Below are 24,762 nucleotides of genomic sequence, written 5' to 3'. Positions count from 1 at the left end.
TAAATTATAGTATATTGTGTAAAGTGATGATTGTTCATGAATTGACTAGTTTTACGATTCTTCCAAATATTCCCACACAAGTTGTTAGCAATAAGCAAGACAAATACAACATTTCCCCCAATATGGGATATTGATTAGGCATGTGCATTGATTACAAATAACAATTATATAAATATTCCAACAAGTTGCACCAGTGGTCTAGTGGTAGAATAGTACCCTGCCACGGTACAGACCCGGGTTCGATTCCCGGCTGGTGCATGCATTTGAGAGCAATGATATTAACTTGCACAATATGTGAACGATTGGGTCGTCACACACATCTGATTCAGGATGAAATGTCGTGCATCTGAGCTCTCTTTTTTCTTTTGCCCTCTACGTGATGGGTCGATGATGGAATAAATTGAGCTTAGATTGTAAAACATGATCATTGAGGATTCATACAACCGATGTGAACGATTGGGTCGTCACACACATCTGATTCAGGATGAAATGTCGTGCATTTGAGCTCTTTTTTCTTTTGCCCTCTACGTGATGGGTCGATGATGGAATAAATTGAGCTTAGATTGTAAAACATGATCATTGAGGATTCATACAACCGACTTCAACTTGTTTGGTATAAATTTGCAAACTCTAACTTAGTCCTTTAAATCCTTGATCTGTCTTGTAACCAACTTCTCTAGTGCCACAATGGGAGTTCCCACCATGATTTCCCCTATTTTCTGTTGACAGTGTGAAACACAAACACAAAAGTACATTCATATAGTGACCCAAAAACAGCTACATCAATTCTCCCATCACACATTTGTTTGTTCATAATCATGATCATATACATAATTAGTAGCAGTTACTATATAGAGTTGCATAATATTCAGAGTCAATCGACTACAATGAATATGAAACTTGATTTAAAGTTAGCTCTTGGATACAAACATGACACTAAAGAGGTGAAGAATTTAGGAGAAAAATAAACACAACTAGTGCGAGCTAAGTAACACTGTTCCAGGTCCTGAATTTCAACAATTTCTACCACTTGTACAAACCGACGAATAAATTTAATGATCCGTGGATCAAGCCAAGTTGATGCCACCTGATTGTGACCGTGACTCATAGAAGAGTCTTACAGTTGAGTAGATGAGAGAAGGTTCAGCCATAGCGCCGTTTCCATAATCTCCACAAGCTAGTCTTTTAGAAACTGGTGGTATGAGAGAGATTCCAAGCTCATCAATTACCATAAGGTGTCGTTCTGTGAATGGATTATTCCACATCAATGTATTCATGGCTGGTGCCACAAAAAGGGGTTTATTGTAGTCCCATGCTCGTACGATGCAGGTTAACAAGTTATCACATAGTCCACCTGCAATCTACAGTACATAAGACATATATCAGCTTAATTGCAAAGTAGATCGCAATATAAGTAACACTACAAATTCTTTTTTATGATGTAGGGAATTGAATTGGTGTCTTTCTTGACGTTAACCTTCTAGCATGGACATGTTCAATTAGTATGTTTAACATTGTAGATAGTCCATTTTATAAAGATCAATTAGTACTAGGATAAGGGAATAAATTGTGTTTTTGAGGCAGAATGAGTGTTATCATAAAACAAAATTTCAGGAATAAAACATGGAATGATACATCACCTTCCCAAGTGTGTTTGCTGACAAAGGGGCAATAACCATAATATCAGCCCACCTGCGGAGCTCAATGTGTAGCACACTATCACCAATTTTCTTCCAAGTGGACCATTCCTCCTCATCAGTATATAGAATGACATCTTCCGGAAGTGAAGCTTTGTCTATGAAATGAAGAGAAGGTTTTGTTGCAACTGCTTTAACTTCTGCCCATTCAGAAAAACAACGACATAGATTTGCAAACTTAATTGCAGCCACACTTCCACTTGCTGCCAGCAGAATACGAGGTCTCCTAGGTGCGCCATTAATCTGACCCGGTTCCATATCTGAAGTCATCTACCTAACTTGTGAAACATAAAAAATAAGGATTCTTTACTGCACCAATGGAAAGATACAAGTAACTGTACATGCATGCAATTAAGGGGAATGTCAGCAGTAGATAAGAAAGAGATTCCCCCCTGGCAACTTGCTTCACAATCATAACCCTTTGGACTTAGCTCACCCTAGGTGTGGTCAAATCCATGCTTAACTTAATTTCTCGAACCCATGTTAGCCTTTAATCTTCACAAAAAAGTATCAAAAACAGTTGGCCACCAGCTGATCAGCTGATGTAGATTCAAGAATTTGAACTTTGACTTGCTCACTGGCCATGTAGCTCCACCGAACTGGTTAATTGGTCCTTAATTCGCTAAATTGGTTTGCTGGTCTTTCATTCTGCTGAAATAACCCTCAGCTTGAGTAAACTAACCTAAGCTCAGCTATTTTTTTTATTTTTTTTGCCTAGGTCAGATCGGCTAATTTTCTTCTGTAAGTTCGAACTGATGTGCATCAGTTCCCATTTTTGTAGATAACTAGTTGTGGACCAAGTCATTGACCGTAACAACCTTCTATAGACTTGATCAAACGCTGTAACTTTCCTTCCATCACGATAACTAGATTTCTCATCTTAGAAGGTGATTCAAACTTTTCTTGAGGCTTCATGGATTGGATCCAAGTATCACCATCAGTTTCTTTCGCAAGTGTTATGGGCTTGGCAAATACTTTGTGATGAACTATAGCTCAAAAGGCTAATTCTGGAAACCGTACTTGAATTTCAGGGACCAATTTCTTCTAGTCCAAGTCCATGATAAAATTTCGGCATGGACCATTGTTTATCAAATCAATGTGTTTCCTTTTATTACCTTTTCTTTTTTTAAGAAAAGAACAAGTTTTCAAAAACACCCACCCCAACACATTAGGATATGAGCAGGCGAAAGGACAGCACCGACTGGGGAAAAAAAGGACAGGACCCATCCATAATATGTAGAGAGTCTAATAAAATAGTCATTGAGAAAGAGAAAATCAATATAAACTGATACACTTCCAACTATGCATATTAGGGAAATTGAGAAGGCACATGAGAAAACCTCCCTGCATATGTACTCAAGAATTTGAATTTTCAAGGGATCTGCTTAGTTCAATCAACAATACCTCAAATTCGACTTATTTTGGTCAGGCCATATTTATCATCCATATACTTCTTTGTTGCTTCTTTTATTTTTCATTTATCCAGATAAGGTAGTTTATAAGATGGATCAATGCTAAGCTAGTGCATCAAAAAAGTAGTTACAACTTCTGCAAATCGAAGCAATCATTTCTAACATGGCATCTACATCAAGTACATAGATCAGGTTGCACAAGAAAAATTAGCTCAGTAAGAGCTCTAAATTTAAGACTAAGGGGGGTGTTTGAATTGGCTTTTTTTCAGTGACTTACAAGTTAAAAGCTAAAAGCCATAAGTTGGGAACACCCAACTTTTGGCTTTTGGCTTTTTTTGCTTCTAAACTAAAAAAGTGCTTAAAAGTCAAAAACCACTAAAATAAGCCAATCCAAAGCTCGGACTATGTGTGTGTCAGCTTTGGAAGAGCGGGCCACAAGGGTCTATTGTGGGCAGCCTTACTATGCAAGAGGCTGTTTTTACAGCTAGAATCCATGACCATAGAAATAAGCAAAAGCATAAATGAAAACAAAAAATGAGCGACCTTTACACAAAAGAAAACAGAAATGAGTTATCTTTCACATTCTTTGGTTATGTTGGTGATTCGTATTCGATACAAAAACAAACTTCAATCACTCACTAACCCAAAAACTGATAAAAATCATGCCACGTGACTCAATTTACTAATCCAAAGACTAACAAAAAAACATTCTTACCAAACCAATTAGTCGACATAAGCAAAATTAAATAATTTAGAAAAGAAAAGAAAAACCCCAAATCGAAATAAGCAAATTACTGACCTTCATAGTGAAATCATAAACAGATTGAGGGTTGCTGGATTGACTAGCCATGGTATGATTTGATCTTAAACCCCACAGGCCACAACTCAAAACCCTTGGAGGTAACAAAAGAAGGAGATAAAGAATTGGGAAAAGCTGTTTGGATCGGCTTTGAGAAAGGAGAAATAGGAAGATTAGAGACAGAATTGAAATGTGTTTGGCTAAGAATAGATGAAAATCGCCTTGAAAACTGAGATTTTTGGGATGAGAAGAACACGAGCTGCTGAACAAAGCATTTATAGCAGATTTTTTTTGGAAGATGCTTATAATATCAAAACAATATGTGTGTTCTGTATTTAGAGATGAGGACATGCTTTTACAGGTGTGCTCTAGTTGAACCAGTTCATTTTGACACTAAAAACAATTTGCCATTCAACATAAACAAGTTGTTCTCCTGATCACCATCACCTTTTTTTCCCTACACCATACAAGTTTGAAACCAAATCGCACCCACACCAACACATATATGGAACCAAATCGACACTAAGCTTAGTTCAATGAGATCCAATAGAGATACATATATGAGGTATACTAAATTATATCTTAATTCTGATTACCCCAAACAGGTATTGATTAACCATAACAATTTCCAAACAGATAACATTTCACAAAAGAATGAATTGTTGCCTAATCTTAATCACTATTGAAGCATTTAACATAGCAAAATACGAATTTAAACAAAAAAAATCCAAAATTGAAAAGCTAAAAAAGTAAGAGTGAGACGCTGGGCAGAAAATTTACCTAATTGAGCAAAGGCTTTAATAAATTTATAACCAGAAGTTTAAACACCGAGTGCTTAGCTCACTTGATTGAGATCTGTAACAGAGATAAACAATAGCAGAACCCATGAATTGTAAAATAAAAATAAAAATGAAGAACAGTATGTGGAGAAAGTCAAAAAAGTTGAATTGCTAAGGGGAAAACTAAAGCTTTTCGATGAATTCAGCTTACGTCTTTCGAAACTCACTTGCTCCGGCTTAGTCCGGTGAGGGTGATCGGAATTTGGCGCCGATCAATTGTAGTCTTTCAAAGGGCGGGATAAACAAAGTGAAAAAAAAGTGCTTTAATATCTTTTCCTTAAAAAGGCTTTCTGGCCCAAAACCAATTTGGGCTCAACCCAACAACCAACCTTTATTAGACTATTTTTGGGTGAAATTGAAAGGATCATTCACACATTACGAAAATAGAAAATTATGTAAAGACTTTTCAAAGGAAATTGAAAGGGTCATTCACACATTATGAAACTTGAAAGGTGTATAACAACTTGTCATACTAATTAAATTTTGGAAAAACTACCTAAATTAGACCCATTAGGTAAAATATTTATCAAAATTAGACCGAATCCAAATACCCTCCTCTTTTATTTATTCAATCATTGCTTCTCCATTATTGATACAGTAATTGAACTGACTTTTTATTGGAACACGGTTTGTTTCTAATGGTATTACTGCCTCTTTCTCTTTAATACAATTGTTAGAACATATGATATGAAACAATAAATATGCATTAGTAATTAGCCAGAGGTCTTGGGTTCGAGAGAAAATTCTGTTGGGAGCGTCAATCTCAAATGAGCCCTGCAGAGCGTGATTCAAATTTAGTTGGACTCCAAATACTGAATGAAAAACTAAAATAAAAAATAAAAAATGAGGATATGAAAGTAAAAATAGGAATAGTTTCTTTTTGATACCATACGAGTATTATTTTCCTATTAATCTTTATATTGGGCCGCAGCCTAATTTGACCCGCATTACACCTTCCCCAGTTGACTTGACTGTGGCGCTAAATTCATTCTGAAAATTAGAAAGATGAAGCAGTAGCAGTGGCAGATCATAGAGATGACGCTCAAATTATACGTAGATCGTCGTTCCCATCCTTGTCGTGAAGTTATCATCTTCTGCAAGTAAGCATTTCTTCTTCATCAAGTTAAAACTTCAATCTTTTTTCTAGTTTGAAAGCTCATCATGGAGGTTTTAATCATTAAATGCAGTACTAAAAAACTAAATCTTGGATTCCATGCTTGAATGAATATAAATTTCTTTTTTGTAAGCTCTAAATTTGTGTTTTATTGGCGTATTTTAAAGCCAGTTTGGATTGGCTTATTTCAGAACCAAAATAGTTTTAAAGCACTTTTGTACTCCCTCCGTCCCTATTTACTTGTCCATATTTCCTTTTTTAGTTGTCCCTATTTAGTTGTCCATTTTGACAAATCAAGAAAGGACAACAATTTTTTTCCTATTATACCCTTATTTACACTTCTTGAAAATTGTAAAAGTGTATGTTGTTTCCCTCCAATTTATTTCACTTTAATTCAAATAAGTGGTTGTAATTTTGAAGTGAAAAGTTGTCATAAGGGTAAAATTGTAAGTTCACTGTGCTAATCATTATTGTCTTAATCTGTGTGTCATTTCTAAAGTGGACAACTAAAAAGGGACGGAGGGAGTAGTATTTACGTAAGATAAACACTTGTTTTTAAGTTAAAATAACAAAAATAAGCCAAAAGACATAAACTAGGATTTCTAACTTAGAGTTATGACTTATAAGCCACCACCCAAATGTGCTCTTAGTATTTTGGGCATTTTTCCAGAAGTTTAATGGGATAGGAAGTTTTTTTTTTGTTTCTAAATGGTAACTATGGGCATGTTTGGTTGGGGAACAAGTTATCCACCCTCTATGTGGAATAAAAATCACACTGTAATTCTGGGATAAGTTATCACACGATTTTATCCCAACCAACTAATCCCAGGATTAGTCATCCCTTATCTCTCTTACCAAACGAGACCTAAGTCATGTGTTCGAGTCGTGGAAGTAGGCATTAATGCTTGCATTAGAGTAGGCTCACTACATGACACTCCCGTACCTTGCGTGAACACGGGATGCTTTGTGTACTTGTCTGCCCTTTTTTTTATGCTCTTAAATTTTTTCTAATCACAGCTAAAACGGAGTTTTTAATTCTCCAAATGGAGAAGGGCCAAAAATTCCCCAAAACTATTGGAAATAGAACAAAAATGTAATTCACTTGGTTTTTGGTCCAAAAATGCATTTGAACTATTAGAAATTGAACAAATATGCCCTCGTTGTCAGCAAACTGATTTAGTTATGCCCCTATTCTGTTAATGCATTTCCAGTTTTAAGAAGGGATAGATTGGACCTGGAAGTCTGTTAACGTGATAGAACATAATTGCACAGAATGCTAACAGCAAGGATATTTTTGGACCAAAAACCAAACGGCATGCGTTTCTGTTTTATTTTCAATAATTCATGGGCAATTGTAGCTCTCTCCCTTTTCCAAATAGTTAAGTGGTGAGAAAGTTTCCTTGTTTTATTTGAATTCCAAACTTATAACAGGGTTGCTAATGCTTAACATTATCAGAAAGTTAAATGGGAAGGAAGTTTTCTTGTTCTTCTCAATATCCGTGATTTTGTTTCGAGTTTTGAATCTCAAAATGGAGCTTTTAATGATAATTTTCCAACAGGTTAAATGGAATAGACTTTGAGGAGGTCCACATAGATCTCTCCAAAAGGCAGCACTTGACTCCTGAATTCAAAGGTTTGTCCCTTCATAAACTCTATATTTCCCGGGAAAAAGGGGTTGATTTATTATTTGTTTCTTAATTTCAAGATTATTTCATGAGTTTCATGTGAATTCATCTTCAGAGGTCAATCCAATGAAGCAAATACCAGCTATAATGGATGGAAAATTCAAGCTTTCTGAAAGGTAAATTTCAGCTTGCACCGAAAAATTTGTATTTTCCTTATTGCAACTTTGTCAATGCCTTTTTTTAGCTGTATATGCTGCATTCATCCTAATCTTCATATCTAGTCATGTAGAAGTTCGTAGTTTGATGTGTTCGCCTGTGCATATGTACTACAAGAAGCAAAATTAGAAAATTCTCATACAATTAAGTTTAGAATGTTGATAAAGTTTATATGTGGTGTGTGCTAGCCCCACGCGGGCACAAGTGACTACTGTGGTGTGGATATGCCGGTGGAGACAAGACTATGTTAAATATTTTTTTCCTGGTGATGTAAGATTGGACTTCTTACTTTTGACCTTTTACTGAGTTTAAGATAAAGTAATTTATTACTTGGATAACGTTTAAAAGCTATCTAACCAATTTTATTTGGTTGCAGTCATGCAATTGTTAAGTATCTGGCTTGTGCATTTCCAGGAATTGCAGATCATTGGTAAGTGCAGCAATTTCAGGTTTTTCAGATATACCTGAATTGAATGTTTTTGTATGATGGAAATGAGTAGTCTTTAAAACTTCTGTGCTTACATGAACATCGCAATAGGCATTATGAATGGAACTATTTTGCAGTTGACTAGGGGGGGAGCTAGAAGCCGATATACAGGTTCGGCCAAACTCAATAGCTTTAGTTCAAATGCTATATTTTTTATTAAGAAATTCACTACAAAAATTAAGTTTAGAGCCTAGTTAATAACACCTGATATCGTTATCCTAGAATCCATTAAGTTCAAATTCTAACTCCACCTATGCTGTTGACATCTCTGTGGAGTTAACCAAAATGCAGTAGCGTTGTTAGGTATTGAAGGGGATTCAATTGAATTATTTTTGTTGGTAAGTTACACTGCAAATTGGGTAAGAACAAATATTTGTGTATGTTAAAAGATTGCCGAATCCCCTTGATATAACAGAAGTGTATGTGTGGTTGTAAAAGTGTGTTGAGAATAGTATTTTCAAATTTCAAGTGCGACTCTTTTACTTTTTTCTGAATCCCCTTGTTAGAATTCCTGATCTGCCGCTACCCATATGTACTTGTTATTTGATTGCTCAATTTCTTGTTTTCTTACAGCGAGTTAAAGTAGAAAGAATTTTGCTAAAGAACACCGCCTGTCAAATGGATGCTAACTTGCCATTTAGTTTAAATGATCTCTCTCATGTGATTTGTTCTGTGTCTTGCTCCATCTCTCTTTTCTTTGCTACTTTATTTCCGCTTTCAGTCCCTAATCAAACCAACAACCAAAACAGTTGGTTAATCGGGATAAAGAAGTACATTAAACAGCACCTTCGTTTTGCACCTTTTGCCTTTCCTGTATTTCTTTTCCATTTTCCCTCTTTAACTTGTTTAACTGTCCTTCTCTCATTCGTACCTTTTCCCTCATTTTTGTCTGTGGAGATCATGTAAACTAATATGGAAGAAACCTATTACGAAATCTTAAACAACTGTATATTAATATACTTAATATGGGTTAAGATCTCAGAGAATAGTATGTACAACCAAACTGGGAATATAACAACCCGAGAAGGAAGCACTCCATCAACCAACCAAAACGAAAAAAAAGAAAGATGATTAAGTCGGGTAGAATAGGAACAAGGAACAGATTGGCGAATTGGAAGATACCAGCTCAACAAATGAAGTATCAGCAATAAATAACAAATAAGCCCTATTGATGTTTGAGAAGAAATGACAGTGAATGGATAGAAGTCAGTCCTTGAAGTCTATATACTGCACCTAATTATCCAAAAAAGAAAAAGAAGTATCTGTGGTTCCTACAAACAGTGTAGCTCTTGAACCGTAATGTAGCAGACTCTCTTAGGTTGTATACTTATTCTGGTTCAGGATGTTGCTTTCTGCTGTTAACTCATTTTTCTTGTACTGTTCGATTGAAGGTATCCAGCTGACTTATACAAAAGAGCAAAGGTTGAATCTGTGCTGGACTGGCATCGCACTAACTTCCCTCGTGGTCCAGGTGCTTATATCAGAGACTGATTATTTTGGTGTCCAGTTTGAATATGATTACTGTCTTGACCTTAATGGGTTAATTTAGTGGTGAGTTTTGGATTTTGGGAGAACTTGGACAACAAAATTCAAAGTGATCATTCAGCATCTGAATTAGATATTATTTGAAAATGAGATTAAGCAGGGAAATTTGCTGTATGATCACTTTGAAAGAAGAGCAAGAGCAATGCTATAATGCTCTTTGCAAGTCTGTGAGTTTCTTACTGGCTTTAGTAGCTCTTTCTTGTAACTGAAACAATTGACCTTTGTCAAAACTCTATTTGTAAGTCAAGTCGATTATGATGGTGACTTTTTTTCCCAATAATGACAGTGACTAACAACACTATGATAAAAGTGGTTTTCCGCAGTATTCTGTGATTACTACTTTCCAACAGTTTTCTAAAGCACCGCTTCTGTTTTCAGGTTCATATGTCTCTACATCTGTTCTTGCTCCTGTATTTGGGTTGCGTTTGAATCCACAAGCAGCAGCAAGATCTGAAAAGATCCTTATAGCATCTCTTGCAAAGATCGAGTCTGTTTGGCTCCAGAAAAAAGGACGATTTTTACTTGGGAGTGGCCAACCTTCAATTGCAGATCTTAGCTTAGCGTGTGAGATTATGTCACTTGAGGTAATGAGATTTTCCCTTTTTTTTCTCTGTTGCTTCACAATCTTGTGATACACAAACTATCAAGAGGAGTCTGTTGCTTAGGACATTATTTGGAACAAGCTTGTTCTCGGTGCATGTCGCGTTTCCCTGGACGATGCGTACATGCAAAACCAGGACCTAATTGTTTTTGCTCAGAATGTAGTCATTGACATTCAAAACTGTGTCGAATGTTCTTTTTCCCAGTTTCCCCTCCATCTGCAGTCACTCTCCTTGTGATCGGGCTGGAGAGTTGACGGGGTCTGACCTGGCCAAACCTTCGCAGTCGTGAAGCACACCCCACTAGTGCATCGTGATCGCGACTGGTGCCCACACGATCATGTTGAGGAACCAGACAAATCTTCAATGCGTTTTGGGTCTCAATGACACCAAATCACCCCCGAGCCCTCAGTTTCAGATCCAAGCATGCCAACAAGTCTAAGCTCACATTACATACTTATGTGAAGTCTCAAATCACTCAACATCACGCTATTACTCAAACAAAGGGGTTGGGTTCCTAAATTTGGCTTTTTAGCCTCTCAAAACAAGATTGTGTTAAAGAACCTTCCGATCCCTTCGGGTTTCAACCTGGACTATCCCACTAACGACAAAAACATGATACAGAGCTATCTGTTAACTTCACTTGAGTTCGGTTTCCCCTGGAAATGATGGAATAAACTTTTCTTCCTTCTAGCGACTATGAGCTCATAGGGAGCTCGAATGAACTTAGTTAGATGGGACTAATTAGAAGGGGGATCGGATTTGATTAGCGCTCTTTCTGCCTGTCCTTTCCTTACTCTGTTGATGGTATGCCTGAGATGGCAGTCTTTTTCCTTAGCTTGTAGTCGAGATCCGATGTTCAAAAGGCAACCAATCCTTGTCTAGTAACCATTCGTAGTGGGAGTTCGGATCTATGCTCCAAGGAGGGGGTCTATTAGCAGAGCATTGATAATCGGATTCTTGCCTTGCACAGGTTATCAATGCATAAACTCATAAACATTGTAGAAAAGGGAAGAGAACCATTTCATCTCAGGTAAAATTAACAAATAGAGTACAAATGCTCAAAATGGGGTTTCAGGTTGGTACATTCTCCTTAACAAAAAAATAATGTCGTCCTCGAATGGGTCTAGAAATGTACCCAGGATCTCAAAAAGTTGTGGGTATCTGTCCAAGCTTCCACTAAAGTTGAATAGTAATACACATTGTAGGATGACGGATGCCCTTAAAAGTCCCTATTCCAAAATACTGAGAGGTAATAGTAATGGGAAATTTACCAATATGTACAGTTCGGTCAAACCTATTTACCAATATGACCGAAACATACACAACCTATACATTGATTATGTATATTATGTGTAGGTATGCATATTTAGTATAAATATACACAACCTATACATTTTAAACTAGTTGGACGAAAAGCGTTTAGGGCCGTAATGATCTCAATAGTAATTCTGTTCTCTTCTCTAAATTGGTTTAAAGGGTTAGCCATATTGGCAGCGTGTCAGACCACCAGTTGTTCCCTCCCCTCATCCTTGGGTGGTTCTCTACTTGTCCTCTCCACTTCCTCTGTGAGTAGTTTCAGTCAGCCAGTCGTCATTATTGGAAATGGCTAAATCTTTTTATACTATGAAGAGCCTTATAGATGCTTCCGTAGAGTAATTACATTTACAGGTATAACTGATGAAGGAATTTATAATTTTCTGTCGGGTGTGTTTCTATCTTGAAAAGTCTTAACAACTGAATGCACATGATTTTTGAGGTCTCATAGAAAAACCGTTTTGCCTGCTGAATTTAGGCTCTGGATGAGAAGGATCGTGAGCGGATATTAGGCCCATTCAAGAGAGTTCAGAGGTGGCTTGATGATACGAAGAATGTCATGGCACCTCATTTCGAAGAAGTAAATTCAATCCTCTACAAGATTAAAGAGAATCTGCAAAAGCAAAGAGATCAGGGAGGAAGTAGCATTACTCAATCAAGCAAAAAACATGACCTGCATTCGAAAATGTGACGAAGCAATCAGGAAGCTTGACACTGCATTATGCTCGCAGCATTCCGAGTTTTCATTTTTCCTTTTTCTTCATGTATTTGTACTCATACAAATCTAGAAGTCCCTTAATCTTGGCAATGGATCTGCTATTTCGTCTGTATCGAATATATGAGTTGAAGATTTTATTCCCCAAGTCCAATAAATGCTTGTAGAGGAAAAGTAGTATCTGGAATAGCATATCTCAGTGCTTAATTGTTGTTTCCATTCACCAACAAAGATAAGGAACAAAGAGATGGGTTACATGGACCCTCTGACTTCCAGCTGTGTGTTGTGTGGCTCCTGTGAAGAGAATGAAAAGCTTACGCTTTCTCTAACCTCTTTGACTGGTAGGCTGTAGTGCTAAGACCCCTACTTAAGATTCAATTCATCAGGCTAAATTTATGTTGTCTTGAGGCATTGGTTAGGCCAACTATATAGGCTATCACTTCAACTTCTATACTGGCCCTTCCACTAAGACTTGACTTCAGAGCAGGAAATCTTCCTACAATTTAGCAGCAAGTCAACTGAAGCACAGCAGAGTAAGACCTGAACAGAATATTCCATTGATTTCCTAAGTACTCTATGCCAAACTAATGGAAGTCAAGCATGTTTGTGGTAGTCAAGAAAACAGGAGTAGGTTCTTTGGAAGGCGCATTGGAGAATTTGTATGTTATTCCACCTCAGGGTCTTATACTTGATACAACTAATTTTGTGTGTGTGCACATGAGAGAGAAGTACATTGTTTTCAATAAAGGGAGCTTTGTAAACCATGCTGGAACATCTGACTGTTATTGCTCATGCCCCTGCAAACAATAGGAATAAAATAAGAAAGTACTGGTATATCACATCCTTGCTGAAAGGAGTGTCTAATAAATAGAATGAAGCATTTCTTCGACGAGAAATTAGAAATCTGTCATAAGAGAAGTCTACAAGCATTAGTACATATTTCATAGTTATAAAACCTAAACACCGATTTACACATTCCTTACTGCCTACTTCAGGTTTTGTATTTTCTAATGAATTACTCTCAAAGTCTTAACTAATATTGTTGCCCTCTTCTGATTAGGGATAGCAATAGGGTGAGACGAGGCGGTTTAGGGCTATGCCGGGCTGAACTTTTGAAACTTTTTTTTAAAAAAAAAGTCTGTATGGGGCAGGTTGGAGTGTTTGCGGGTTTATATGAGTTTGCCATCTCTACTTCTGATTTTCTTGTCTGATACCAGTTGTTATTTGAAGGTAATAGATCTGAGATGCGTGAAAATTAACTTGGATTATAAAAAATTTAATAAATTTCTAAAATTTGAACCTTTATCATTAGAATTCAAACATCATAAAAGATAATAAAATTAAATTGTCACAATTTATACTCTATGATGAAAAATTCATAAGTTTAAAAGTGATAAAAAAAAAAATGACCCCTCACCCCCACCCAGTTGACTGCAACAGTATTACAATCTGAAAATTAGAAAGCAATTTCGAAAAAGAAAAATCAGAAAGCTAAAGAGATGACACTGAAATTATACGTAGATCGATTGTCCCAATCTTGTCGTGAAGTTATCATCTTCTGCAAGTAAGCAATTTTTTCTTCAAATATAATGATTTAATTTTTCAAATGAAGTTTTAATGATTTTTTCCCCAAAAGGTTAAATGGGATAGACTTTGAGGAGGTTTACATTGAGCTCTCCAAACGCCATCAATTATCTCCTGAATTTAGAGGTTTGTGTTTTATTTAATAAACTATAGTTTTTCCATGAAAAAAAAAGGGGTTGATTTGTTATTTGTTTCTTTTATTTTCAATAGTTTTATCTGTATTCATCTTCAGAAATTAATCCCATCCAGCAAATACCAGCTATAATGGATGGAAAATTTAAGCTTTCCGAAAGGTATCTACTTTATCAATGTCGTCTTTTTACTTGTATAGTTATATATTGAAAACATTGTTGTGTTTTTTCGCTGTATGTATCGCACAAATGTTTATAGTTTTATGTGATCACTTGTGCATATGTATTATTCTTATAGCTTATATGTAGTGTGCTAGCCCCATGGGGCACAAGAAACTACCATAGACAAAATTTCCCTTTGTCAATAGTTGGGGTCAAATATATTCTCGTCGTTACTAAAATGGGCTAAATGTGCCCTTATTTTCGAATGGTGATGATGCCTTGTGTCCTTCATTCAAGGACTAACTTATAAGAAAAAGGATTAACTTTTTTAAACGGAGGGTGAATTTGAACCTTTTGCATAGTTCAGAGGCAAATTTGACCCTTCTCCCTAATTTTGAGTTTTTTTTCGAGTTCTCCTTTCTCTCTCCCTGCCTTTGCTTCTATTGTCAATAATCATTTCTTCCTCTTTTGACCTCTATGTAGCTATACACCTGCATTAAATAAGTATTATATGTTGCATGCTCAAGCGTTTATATAAGAGATTGTGACTATTTGTGATGGTGACTAATAACACTATGATAAAAGTGATTTTATATGCAGCATTCTGTGATTACTACTTGTTGATATGCCTCTCCTTTTAGCTATGTCCAACACTTCTCTCAAGAACCGCTTCTTTTTTCAGTTTCATTCGTCTTTTAATCTGTTCTTGCTCCTACTGCCGGGTTGCCTTTGAATACAAAAGCAGCAGCAAGAACTGAGAAGAATTTTATAGCATCTCTTGCAATGATCGAGTCTGTTTGGCTACAGAAAAAAGGACGGTTTTTGCTTGGGAGTGAGCAACCTTCAATTGCTGATCTTAGCTTAGCGTGCGAGATTATGCAACTTGAGGTAAAGAGATCTCCCTTTGTTTCTGCTGCTACTTTACAATCTTTTGATTCAAAGCATAATTGTCTGTTGCTTCGGACATTATATGGTAAAATTCAGAACTGTGTTAAATGTTTCTTTTCCCTCCATCAGCTTGTATGAACTTCCGTTGAAGTTGAATAGTAATACACATGGTAATATGACGAACGCCCTTAAAATCCCCTATTACAAAACACAAAGAGGTAATCATTTCAGTTAGCCGGTCATTGCTTCTGTGTATAGTCATTACTAGTATAGCTGAGGATGATAGTCTATCAACTGAATGCACTTGATTCTGAGGTCCTATAGAAAAACCCTTTTTCCTGCTGAATTTAGGTTCTGGATGAAAAGGATCGTGAGCGGATATTAGGCCCATTCAAGAGAGTTCTGAAGTGGCTTGATGATACGAAGAATGTCATGGCACCTCATTTCGAAGAAGTACACTCAATTCTCTATAAATTTAAAGAGAAGTTGCAAAAGCAAAGAATTACTCAACCGGGCAGAAAACCTGTCCTGCACTCGAAGATGTGACAAAGCAGTTGGGAAACCAGACGCTGCATTATGCTTGCAGCATTGCGGATGATTGCTTCTTGTATACTGTCGATTTGAAGCTGATCAGGAAGAGAATTCTGGTCCTAGCTATCCTACTATTATTTTGCTTTAGATACTTCCCTTTCCTCAGTATTTTCATCATTGCATCTTGACTCTTGTATTTTTCAAACTTGTTTCTGAAAATGCTTTCCTTGAGTCAAGGGTCTATCGGAAACAACCTCTCCACCCCACAAAAGGTGTGTGTAAGATCTGCGTACATTCTATCCTTCCATACATCACACTGGGTATGTTGTTGTATTTGTATTCATAAAATAAGTGCACAGTATGCTGATCCTAGTGCACACAATATGTAATCAGACAAGCTGAGTGTTCCTTAATCTTGGAAAATCTGTTTTTTTTTCTCCCCACTCGGTGTCTAGTATCAGCATTAGAGCCAGACTATTGCACTACATCCGTTGGTAGTGACAAATCTGTTGTTTCTTCACGGTATAAAATATGCTATATCATTATCCACGAATGTTTAACTAGTAATCAATAAAGAGGAATCATGAGGGTTCAAGTCTTGGTGGACAAATCTCGATAAGTTTGTTGAACAAAATTCTAATTTTGATTTCAAATTCTTTAAAAATAAGATTTTACTTGGTAATAAGAGGAAATAGGCGGCCTAAGCAAACACCAGCCCGTCAACATCAATCCATTTATTTATCTATTTTAACAATATTGTTGCACTTGATAGCATTATAGGTCTACTTTTACTTGTTTAGCCAAAAATAGCAGATAAAAAAAGTGGGCCCCAATAATATAAAGAATAATTAAGTCAAATAGTTTTATTAATTTTTTTTTTATAAATGTTATAGTATTATTTGAGGCACTATATAAAGGATCATATTATCAACGCATGCAATTTTTTAACCCAAGCTAATTCATTAAGCAGAACCCATATTGCATCTGCCGCTAAACATGGCAGTCGGCATTACGAATGGAACTATTCTGCAGTTGGCATCTGTGTGAATTTAATGCCACATGTACCTGTTATTTGATTGCTAATTGCTTGTTGTGTTTCTAACTTAGAGTTCAAGTAGTAGAGTTTTGATAAGAAACACCATCTGGTTTTGCTAAGAAACCCGTCATTTGCACCAAACCGATAATAACATGACATGTGTCTTCTGCATACTCTTTTGTCACCTAACTATGGTTAATTAATGTGCATTTTCATCTCATTTATTACTTAAGCATAGTAAAATACATTGGTTTGGTGTAAACACTAGCCCGAACGAACCAAAGAAACACTTCCAACAGAAAAGAAGAACAAGTAACATATTAGCAGATTGGAAAATACCAGCTCAACAAATGAAGTATCAGCACCGAATAACAAACAAGCCCTATCAAAATTTGAGAAGAGATGATTGTGAACACACAAGTCATTAATTGGAATCTCTGTATTATACCAACTTATCCGGAAAAGAAAAAAAAGTACATCTATGGTGCCTATGAACAGTGTTGCTCTTCATTCTTAGTGATAGACTAATGTACACACTCTTAGGTTGTATAAATTCCTATCCTGGTTAGTGTTTGCTTTAACTCTTCTTTCATACACTGTCCTATTGAAGGTACCCTGCTGACTTATACAAAAGAGCAAAGGTAGACTCTGTGTTGGATTGGCATCACTCAAACTTGCGTCGCGGTACAGGTGCTTATATCAGATATTGATATTATTTCAGTTTCCGGTTGAATTATGATTACTTTACCTTGACCTTACTTGAGTTAATTTAGTGGTGAATGCTGGGATTTGCAAGAACTTGGGCAAAAAGATGCCTACAGGCTACAGTTAAGGCAATGGCTGAATTAAAATTTTATCCCAAATGAGATTAATCAAGGAAATTCGTTTGTATGATCTGTTTTAAAAAAAAGAGCATCTGCTTGTCATGATGCTCTTTGCTAAGATTCTCGCTACTAACCTAATGCAAGACAGTTGCTGCAAGCCTACAAGTTTATTAGTCTATCTTTAGGAATTGATTCCTCTAACTGAAACACCTAACCTTTTTCAAACCTCTAATTGTGAGTCTAGCTACTGCATGATGGTGACTTTTTTTCTTCAATAATGACAGTGACTAAAACCACTAGGATAGGTAGTCTTTTCACCAATATTCTATAATTCCTACTTCTTGTTGATAACTTGATATGCCACTCTTTAGCTGTTTCCAACAGTTTTCTGAAGCAGTGCTTATGTTTTCAGCTGGATATATCTTTAATACTGTTCTCGCTCCTGCTTTTGGGTTGCCTTTGAATCCACAAGCAGCAGCAGAAGCTAAGAAAGTCCTTTTGGCATCTCTTGCAAATATCGAGTCTGTTTGGCTCCAGAGAAAAGGGCGATTTTTGCTTGGGAGTGGCCAACCTTCAATTGCAGATCTTAGCTTAGTGTGTGAGCTTATGGAACTTGAGGTAAAGAGATTTTCCTTTTTCCTGCTGTTTCTTTACATCTTTTTATCCAGACCATAAATTATCAAGAGGAGTCTTGTTGAAATTTCTTTTATAATGAATTTGGGTTTTGGATGTGATGAATTTAGATTTTGGATGAGAAGGATCGTGAGCGGATAATAGGCCCATACAAGAGAGTTTTGAAGTGGATTGATGACACAAAGAATGCCATGGAACCTCATTTCCAAGAGGTACATGTGATCCTCTACAAAGCTAAAGAGAAATTCCACAAGCAAAGACATGCTGTAGGGAGTAGCATTCCTCAATCAAGTAGAAAACCTGACTTGCACTCGAAGATGTGAGAAAGCAACAAGGATCCAGGTGCTGCATTGTGCTCGTAGTATCACCGTGCACCATGGCAGATAACGGGATGAACAGTGTGTATGTGAAAGCTGATACAGGAAGGAGAATTCTGATCCAAGCTTTCCTTACTCATACACTTCTTTGTTGCTTCTTTTATTTTTTCATTTATCAAGATAAGGAAGTTTATAAGACAGATCAATACTAAGCTAGTACATAAAAAACATAGTTACAAGTTCTGCAAATCGAAGCGATCATATCTAACATGGCATCTACATCAAGTACAAAGATCAGGTTGCACCATTAAGACTAAGTATGCTTCTCTTGTTGCATTCAAGAATTCTGCTATTCCTTTCTATCCAAATTGTTCACCAAATAGCATGTGGTATTGTTGCTTCTTTTTCATCTATAAGTTGTTTCAAAACAGTTCAGTAATTTCATCAGTCTCTCTCTCTCTCACACACACATAACACAGCCACACACTCGCTCATTTCTTTAGTTTCAAAAAATACATTAGAATTCACTCCCAAGTCCATATTGCCAGAATCTTTTACTCCTTTTTCTTAAATTTAGAAAGGAGGTGGCGAGAAGAGATAGCTCATAACTCCCTTCCCCCAAAACAGAAAAAGACAAAAGAGGATCAACCAATCAATGATCAGCTGGATCTCAATACCAAACTGGTGTGATAGGCTCTACGAATCCTCTATATCCATCATCGTCTGTTTGAACCAGTTTCATTTTGACACAAACAATTTGTCATATAACAGAAACTAGTTGTTCTCTAGATCTCATACATACACCTGGACAATACAAGTTTGAAACCAAATCGCATCACTTTTTTTCGGGACAACTGTGCTGTCCCCACCTCGACTAATTCTATGGGTACCTACCTACCACCAACACATATATGGAACCAAATTGACACTTAGCACTGTTCAATCAGATCTAATAGAGATACATATATGGGGTAATTCTGATTAGCCCCCAAACTGGTATTGGTTAACAATACAATTTCGAAACAGATAGCATTTCACTAAAGCATGAATTTTTGCCTAATCTTAGAAGACTAGTTATCACTATTGCATAATCAAACTAAGCAATTAAACGAGATTAAAAAAAATGCAAAATTGAAAAGCTAAAAAAGTAAAGAGTAAGACACTGAGCAGAAAATTTACCTGATGGAGCAAAGGCTTTAATAAATTTATAACTACAAGTTGAAACACCGAGTGCTTAGCTCACTTGATTGAGATCTGTAACAGTGATAAACAGTATCAAGACCCATGAATTGCAAAAAAGAAGAAGTGAAAAACAGTCTATGGAGAAAGTAAATAAGTAGAATTACTAAGAGGAAAACGAAAGGTTTTCGATGAATTCAGCTTAAGTCTTTTGAAACTCACTTTCTCCGGCTTAGAAACGCCGACGGTGATCGACGTCCGGCGCCGATCAATTGTAGTCTTTCAAAGGGCGGGATAAACAAAGTGAAAAAAAAAAGTACTTTAATTTCTTTTCCTTTAAAAGGCTTTATGGCCCAAAAACAACTTGGGCTTAACCCAACAACCAACCTTTGGACTCTATTTTTGGAATGAAATTTATGTCGTTGACATCGAAATAACAAATAATTATTGGGATTGCACAAGGTTCGTATCATAATATTTCACAAATTAAGCATATTTTAGACATAATGTATAAATTTATCATCCGTACTCTTATTTAGATGGAAATCCCCAAAGCAATTGAAATTATCCAATTTTCAAAAAAGAAAAAACCGCCATCTTAATATAACCAAACCCGATGCACCTCTTATTTCTTTGGGTTAATTTAGTAAGATGGGTCAGGTTTGAATTATATTAAGTTGGTGGCTTATATTCTTTAAACTAATCAAATAAATTTAAGGGAAAATAACATTTGTACCATAAAAGGGAAACTATTTCTAAGTTGTTATCCCTTACTTTCATATCTCTATTTTTAATTACTAATACGCATTTACTATTTGATATGTATATTCAGTAGAAAACTACTCAATTACTCCTTAAACATCAAGGAGGAACAAACAGTGTTTTAATGAAAAGACAGTTTGCCCTCAGAAAGAAAAGTTTGGATGTGGATCCAATCAAAATAAACATATTAAATTGAATCTAATTTGGATAAATAATTTGCTTATTGAATCTAATTTATATAATATTAATTGATTTGGAGCACGAGCGACAAGTTTTCAGAACACATGTATAAATAATTCAGTCCATTTGAGGGGCAATGTGTGCAAAAAATTCATATATTAATAAAGGAATAAGGGTCTGAAAAATACTTAACTTTGGTCGGATTTGCTATTGCGATACTAAACTTTCACGAAGACCTATTACCTTCCTAGACTATTTAATACCGTATTTTAAACATATATATTTGCCCACGTGGATATAAAAAATAATGTAAAATTATAAATAGTAATGTGTTCATGTGGGCACGTATATACCTTTAAAATACACTATTAATAGTTCAAGGATAAAAAATACGGTACTTAAATAGTCTAGGAAACATGTCCTTATGAAATGTTAATATCGCAACAACAAATCCAACCAAAAATAGGGTATTTTTCAGACCCTTGTCCCAAAATAATAATTATACCTTCCCAGTTGAGTTGACTGTGTCTAAACCCATCCTCAAAATAAGAAAATCGAAAGGTGAAGCAGTGGGAGATTATAGAGATGACGCTCAAATTATACGTAGATCGTATGTCCCACCCTTGTCGTGAAGTTATAATCTTCTGCAAGTAAGCAATTTTTTCTTCAATTTGTTCCTTTGAATTACTTTTCGTTTTTCTCTATTCTTAATGATTTAACTTGTATTTTGTTAGAATTTGTTTTCAAGCTCAAATTGGAGTTTTATACTTACTCACTCCTTTCAATGAATATGTTTTGTTGGAAAATAAGTCGGTTTCTTACTAATTTACTTGTATTTGTGTTTGGTAAGTAAGCAAAAAAAGTATTATCCTAAAAACATTTATATGTAATCGAGAAAAATACTATGTGAGCAGGATGGGGTAGGGACTAGGGAGTGGGAGTTCGAGGACGGGATTGGGGATGTTGGGCGGGTGGGGGAAATAATGAACGTGGAATGTCACTTCTGAAACTTGTTTTTCCTAATTTTAGTCGAGGGGTCATAAGAAAATATTTTGACCAACTAAACGGAAGAAAATTGAAAAATATTTTTCTCCACACCAAACACTATATAGTTAAGTGGTGAGGAAGTTTTTCTTGATATTGTTTGTAGTTTTGAAGCTCAAAAATGGAGTTATAATGATTATTTTCCTGATAGGTTAAATGGGATAGACTTTGAGGAAGTTCATATAGATCTCTCCAAACGCCAGCAAAGGTCTCCTGAATATCGAGGTTTGTGTTTTTGTTAATAAATAAACTATACTTTTCCCACTAAGAAAGGGGTTGATTTGCTATTTGTTTCTTAATTTTCGACATAATGTCAATAGTTTCCTTTGTGTTCGTCTTCAGAAATTAATCCCATCCGGAAAATACCAGCTATAATGGATGGAAGATTTAAGCTTTCCGAAAGGTAAGTTGAGCTTCAACTGAAAAGTTAGCATTTTCTCGTTAAGCTTAATTCGAAAATACTCATACTGTTATATCTTGAAAACGTTGTCAATGTCTTTATCATTTTATGTGATCACTTGTGTATATGTATTTCAAAAGGCAAATTACTCAGTGTTAAGTTGAGAATAGTAATAAAGCTTATATGTAGTGTGCTAGCCCCATGGGGGACTTTCATGTTGGAGGTCCAGTGGTTCGGGCTTGGGACTTTCATGTTGGAGGTCTCAAGTTCAAAACTCCTTGCCAGCGAAAGCAAGTGGTTTGCCTTCTGGGTCGAGCTTGTCACACCGGGCTTGCCTAGTGTGGGTTACCTCTCCTATGTGGTTTGCGAGCTATTGCATAGGAGTGGGAGTTTTACCCTGTGCGCACCCAAAGGGTAGCGGCTACGGGTTTCCCTTGTCATAAAAAAAATAAAAATAAAAAATAGTAATAAAGCTTATATGTAGTGTGCTAGCCCCATGGGGGTACAAGAAACTACCATAGACAATGCCTGTGGAGACAAGTACGGTTAATAACTTTTGGGCAAAGGGTTAAATTTGCCCTAAACTATGCGTAATGGAACAGATTTTCCCTCCGTTAATAGTTGGGGTTGAATATACTCTTGCCGTTGCTAAAAGTGCCCTTATTTTCAAATGCCAGAAGCTTAGCACCTGGTGATGCCATGTAATGGTGAGGGCCTATTTGACCCTAACTAGAGGGGGGGGGGGGGGGAGCAAATATGTTCTATTTCATAGTCAAATTTGACCCCTTCCCTTCAATTTTTTTGTGGTGATATAAGGTTGGACTTTTTTCTTTTGATTTTTGTGGAGTTTCAGATAGTGTAATTTTTTGGATAACATGTAAATGTTAGTTAACCAACTTTATGTGTTTGCAGTCATGCAATTCTTAGATACCTGGCTTGTGCATTTCCACGAATTGCAGATCATTGGTAAGTTCAGCAAGTTTGGGTTTTTCATTATAATTGAATGTTCTTTTCAATCATGGAAATGACGATGAGTACTCTTTAAATCTCTTGTGCTTGACAATGAGTACACGACAATAGACATTATGAATCATCTTTTCCGCACTTAACATCTCTTGTTACTTACACCGTCCTATTGAAGGTATCCAACTGACTTATACAAAAGAGCAAAGGTCGAATCTGTGTTGGACTGGCAACGTACTACCTTCCCTAGTGGTTCAGGTGCTTATATCAGAGATTGTGATTATTTTCGTTTCCAGTTGGAGTGTGATATCTTGCTTGAGTTAATTTAATGGTGAATCTTGGGAGAACTTGGACAACAAAATTGTTAAGGTTAAGTCAGCATCTGAGTTAATTTTTATCCTAAAATGAGATTAAACGGACTCCTTGCTGCAAGTCTGCGAGTTTCTTACTGTCTTTACTCTTTAGTAGCTGTTTCTTGTAATTTAAACAATTGACCTTTGTCAAAACTCTAGTTGTAAGTCTAGTCGATTATGATGGTGACGCTTTTTCCAACAATGATGGTGACTAACAACACTATGATAAAAGTGTTCTTTTCCACAGCATTCTGTGATTACTACTGGTTGATACACCTCTCCATTTAGCTGTTTCCAACAGTTAACTCAAGAACCCGCTTCTGTTTTCAGGTTCATATGTCTTTCATTCTGTTCTTGGTCCTGCTGTTGGGATACCTTTGAATACAAAAGCAGCAGCAAGAACTGAGAAGAACCTTATAGCATCTCTTGCGTTGATCGAGTCTGTTTGGCTCCAGAAAAAAAGTCGGTTTTTGCTTGGGAGTGACCAACCTTCAATTGCAGATCTTAGCTTAGCGTGCGAGATTATGGCACTTGAGGTAAAAAAGACTTTCCCTTTCTTTTCTTTTTTTCTGCTGTTGCTTTACAATCTTTTGATTCAAAGTATAATTGTCTGTTGCTTCCAACATTGCCCAATTCAGAACTGAGTTATATGTTGCTTTTCCCTCCATCAGCGTGTATGAGCTTCCGTTGAAGTTGAATAGTAACACACATGGTAAACTGATGAATGCCCTTAAAATCGCCTATTACAAAACACAAAGAGGTGATCATATCAGTCAGCCGGACATTTGCTTCTGTATAGTCATTACTAGTATAGCTGATGAAGGAATGATAATTTTCTCTGGGTTGTGGTTCTATCTTGAAAAATCCATCAACTGAATGCAGTTGATTCTTAGGTCTTATAGAAAACCGTTTTCTGCTGAATTTAGGTTCTGGATGATAAGGATCATGAGCGGATATTAGGCCCATTCAAGAGAGTTCTGAAGTGGCTTGATGATACGAAGAATGCCATGGCACCTCATTTCGAAGAAGCACAATCAACCCTCTCTAATTATAAAGAGAAGGTGCAAAAGCAAAGAAATACTGTAGGAAGTAAAATTACTCAATCAGGCGGAAAACCTGTCCTGCAGTCGAAGATGTGACAAAGGAGTTAGGAAACCAGACGCTGCATTATGCTTGCAGCATCGCGGATGATTGTTTCTTCTACACTGTCTATTTGAAGCTGATCAGGAAGAGATTTCTGGTCTGAGCGTTCCTACTACTTATTATTTTGCTTTAGATACTTCCCTTTTCCTTAGTATTTTCATCATAGCATCACTCTTGTATTTTTCAATTCTAAAAACGCTTTTCTTGATACGAGAGTTTATCAGAAACAACCTCTCTACCTCAAACAAGATGGGGGTAAAATCCGCA

General features: G+C 36.3%; 3 protein-coding genes, 1 long non-coding RNA gene and 2 other non-coding genes across 7 annotated transcripts; 4 read left to right on the top strand and 2 right to left on the bottom strand.

The window, feature by feature from the left end:
• The first annotated feature begins 187 nt into the window (after positions 1-187).
• Positions 188-258, top strand: TRNAG-GCC (transfer RNA glycine (anticodon GCC)). Its single transcript has one exon. It is a non-coding gene; the product is annotated as a tRNA-Gly (tRNA).
• Positions 259-267: 9 nt separating this feature from the next.
• LOC125827236 (small nucleolar RNA snoR114) lies at positions 268-354 on the top strand. Its single transcript, XR_007442986.1, has one exon. It is a non-coding gene; the product is annotated as a small nucleolar RNA snoR114 (small nucleolar RNA).
• A 583-nt stretch (positions 355-937) lies between these two features.
• On the bottom strand, positions 938-4,794 carry LOC125826811 (phosphopantothenoylcysteine decarboxylase-like). Its single transcript, XM_049506154.1, has 3 exons — positions 4,689-4,794; positions 1,641-1,976; positions 938-1,361 (listed from the first exon to the last, which is right to left on the bottom strand). Exons 2-3 carry the CDS (start codon positions 1,965-1,967, stop codon positions 1,068-1,070), a joined length of 621 nt encoding a protein of 206 aa, XP_049362111.1. The 5' UTR covers positions 1,968-1,976; positions 4,689-4,794; the 3' UTR covers positions 938-1,067.
• Positions 4,795-5,721: 927 nt separating this feature from the next.
• Positions 5,722-24,510, top strand: LOC125826808 (glutathione S-transferase T1-like). Of its 2 annotated transcripts, none has more exons than XM_049506151.1 (7): positions 5,722-5,847; positions 7,421-7,494; positions 7,602-7,662; positions 8,079-8,132; positions 9,581-9,660; positions 10,113-10,318; positions 24,279-24,510. In XM_049506151.1, the coding sequence occupies exons 1-7, from the start codon at positions 5,783-5,785 to the stop codon at positions 24,489-24,491; spliced, it is 753 nt and encodes a 250-aa protein (XP_049362108.1). In that variant the 5' UTR covers positions 5,722-5,782; the 3' UTR covers positions 24,492-24,510. The 2 variants fall into 2 exon arrangements, with proteins under 2 accessions (XP_049362108.1, XP_049362107.1); XM_049506150.1 differs by lacking the exons at positions 9,581-9,660; positions 10,113-10,318; positions 24,279-24,510 and adding exons at positions 17,308-17,387; positions 17,934-18,139; positions 18,265-18,535 and having other exon boundaries at positions 5,768-5,847.
• LOC125826816 (uncharacterized) lies at positions 15,483-24,581 on the bottom strand. The gene is made up of 2 exons (XR_007442955.1): positions 24,367-24,581; positions 15,483-15,569 (listed from the first exon to the last, which is right to left on the bottom strand). It is a non-coding gene; the product is annotated as an uncharacterized LOC125826816 (long non-coding RNA).
• LOC125826812 (glutathione S-transferase T1-like) lies at positions 21,106-23,343 on the top strand. Its single transcript, XM_049506155.1, has 5 exons — positions 21,106-21,242; positions 21,788-21,861; positions 21,979-22,039; positions 22,949-23,002; positions 23,178-23,343. The coding sequence occupies exons 1-5, from the start codon at positions 21,178-21,180 to the stop codon at positions 23,326-23,328; spliced, it is 405 nt and encodes a 134-aa protein (XP_049362112.1). The 5' UTR covers positions 21,106-21,177; the 3' UTR covers positions 23,329-23,343.
• Positions 24,582-24,762: the final 181 nt, after the last annotated feature.

The sequence above is a fragment of the Solanum verrucosum genome, unplaced genomic scaffold (genome assembly GCF_900185275.1).
Source record: "Solanum verrucosum unplaced genomic scaffold, falcon-dt-bn FXZP01000060.1, whole genome shotgun sequence".
Taxonomy (NCBI): Eukaryota; Viridiplantae; Streptophyta; class Magnoliopsida; order Solanales; family Solanaceae; genus Solanum; species Solanum verrucosum.
The sequence above is the reverse complement of the archived record's forward strand: the minus strand, read 5'-3'. Positions and strand labels throughout refer to the sequence as shown.